The 2,136-nt window shown below is 47.0% G+C and overlaps 1 protein-coding gene across 1 annotated transcript; it reads right to left on the bottom strand.

Moving 5' to 3' along the window:
• Positions 1-507: 507 nt before the first annotated feature.
• LOC109729734 (non-histone chromosomal protein HMG-17) lies at positions 508-1,705 on the bottom strand. Its single transcript, XM_075998906.1, has one exon. It carries the CDS (start codon positions 1,599-1,601, stop codon positions 1,329-1,331), a length of 273 nt encoding a protein of 90 aa, XP_075855021.1. The 5' UTR covers positions 1,602-1,705; the 3' UTR covers positions 508-1,328.
• Positions 1,706-2,136: the final 431 nt, after the last annotated feature.

Below are 2,136 nucleotides of genomic sequence, written 5' to 3'. Positions count from 1 at the left end.
TTATGGTTTATGCCCCATTCTCTACCAGTGATTTGTATAACTGGAAGGCCCCAAACCCTCCTATTTTCTAGAAACCACAGGGTCTCATTTCCCTCTTGGAAATGGTGTGTCACACCCACCAACCCACATGGGATGACTGCCAGCAGCTCCTCCAGGTTTTTCTCACATCCAAAGAATGCGAGTGCATAAACTGATAGGTGACAAAAGCTTTTATTAGCCTGGATGGGCATCCGGCATCTGATGCAGACTTCATAGACACTCCCTTCCCCAACCATAGACCAGACTAGGACCCTAACACTGATCAAGGTAGGGGGTCGCTGACCCAATATCACCAGACTCTGTTGCTGGGCCTCTGTGGAGCAGCCAGGAAGCTCACAAATATGTCTAAGGTTAGTGGATTGGCTCAGGGAAGTGGGGAAAGTCTGGCCACCTTCTTAGAGCGATTGTTCAAGTCTTACCAGATTTATGCCGCCATGGACCCAGAGGCCCCTAAAAACCATAGAGCTATTTTTTTTTTTTTCAAACTGTATCCAGCTTTATTAAAGATACTTTTCATAAACAATCATGGTATTTCAGGCAGGACATGGGCAGACAATCGTTAACAGTATACAACAACTTTCAAACTCCCTTCTTCAATGGTCTACCAAAATCAGAAAGCCACTATAAAACCCAATGAAGTCTTCATTTGATGCTCCAGAACAGAGAAAGTTTAGAGTGAGGGTTGACATTTCACATTTAGCATGTTGTTTAACAACTTTTCACAAGCCGACCCTGACTTTCAGGAAATGAAATGAAAATGGCAGAATTTATCTGAAGATCCACAATCTACAAATGGAACTGCTGCTCTTTTGAGGGATGCCATCTCAGTGGTACCACTGGAAAAGTCCAGATTACCCGACATACTGGTAAGCAATTATTGGAGGTCAGGCCCCAAGAGGTGTCTGGGTTTAAGGGAGTTAAGACTATGCTGAAGGCAGAGAGGGAGAATAGGACATAAAAACAAATTAGTTTTTCCATACCACAAGGCATTTGTGCCAAGGTGGCTATGTGTCAACGTCAGGGAATCCCTCCTCCCGAGAGCCAAGAGGAAGTCTCTCAAAACTAGAAGGGGAAGGTGTTTTCCCCATATCGATCTAGCTTTGGAGACATTCTATTAGTGACATATGCCCCTTCCCCCAAAAAACAACAATGAAGTGTTCTGTGTGCTAACAACATAGCTTAAAAAAAAAAGTAAAACAAAATTCTGCATTTTTATAAAACTTGATAAAAAATAGTATTTCAAACTGTACAGTCACCAGAAGTACACAGTTATCAAAAATGCACACACTTCACTTGGCATCTCCAGCACCTTCAGCTTTCTGTGCCTGGTCTGTTTTGGCATCTCCGTTTTCTGCAGGATTATTTCCCTCCTTGCCAGTGTCAGCTTTTCCCTTTTTCCCTTTGGGTACCTTCTCTCCCTTCTTTGCAGGGGCCTTTTTAGGCTTGGGCTCTGGCTTTGGAGGAGCAGGTTTAGCAGACAACCTCGCGGATCTTCTCTGTGGTTCGTCCTTTGCCTTGGCTTTATCTCCTTTAGCATCCCCTTCAGCCTTTCTCTTGGGCATGGTGGCGACGGCGGCGGGACGTGGGCGCTGGACGCGGGGATGCAGCGGCGCGTGGGCTTTGGTCGGTCCGGGGGTCGTTCTCGCCTCCTCTTCTTCACACTGCTCCATAGAGCTATTAATGTTGCCTTTGTGTCCCAGTTGCCCCAGACATCAGGAGGAAGTTGCAAAAATTAGATGGGTTTGAAGGGAAAAATCTCAGTGAGTTAGTGGAAAAATAGCTCAAGAGTTCTTCAATAACAAGGACTCAGCTGAGGTAGCAGCCTCTAAAAAGATAGCAAGAGTTGTCATTGCCACACTGCAGGAAACAAGGCCACCCTGAAGACAGGGAGGCCCCGCTCCAGGAAGCTGCAAAACTCCCTCAGGAGGACACTCCCATAGAGGAAAAACGTTAGCCCCCGACCAATGTGCAGTCTGGAAGCAATTCGGGCATTGGACAAACGAGTGCCCCAGCAGGGGGAAGCCAAAGGAGAGGCTTGCCCAGGTCCTCCTGGAAAGTGCCCAATGAAGAGGGGCTCCTACCCTCTTGGCCCCTGGG

Source organism: Microcebus murinus, chromosome 31, assembly GCF_040939455.1.
Source record: "Microcebus murinus isolate Inina chromosome 31, M.murinus_Inina_mat1.0, whole genome shotgun sequence".
Classification (NCBI taxonomy): Eukaryota; Metazoa; Chordata; class Mammalia; order Primates; family Cheirogaleidae; genus Microcebus; species Microcebus murinus.
Note: the sequence above shows the minus strand (reverse complement) of the source record. Positions and strands in the feature narration are given on the sequence as shown.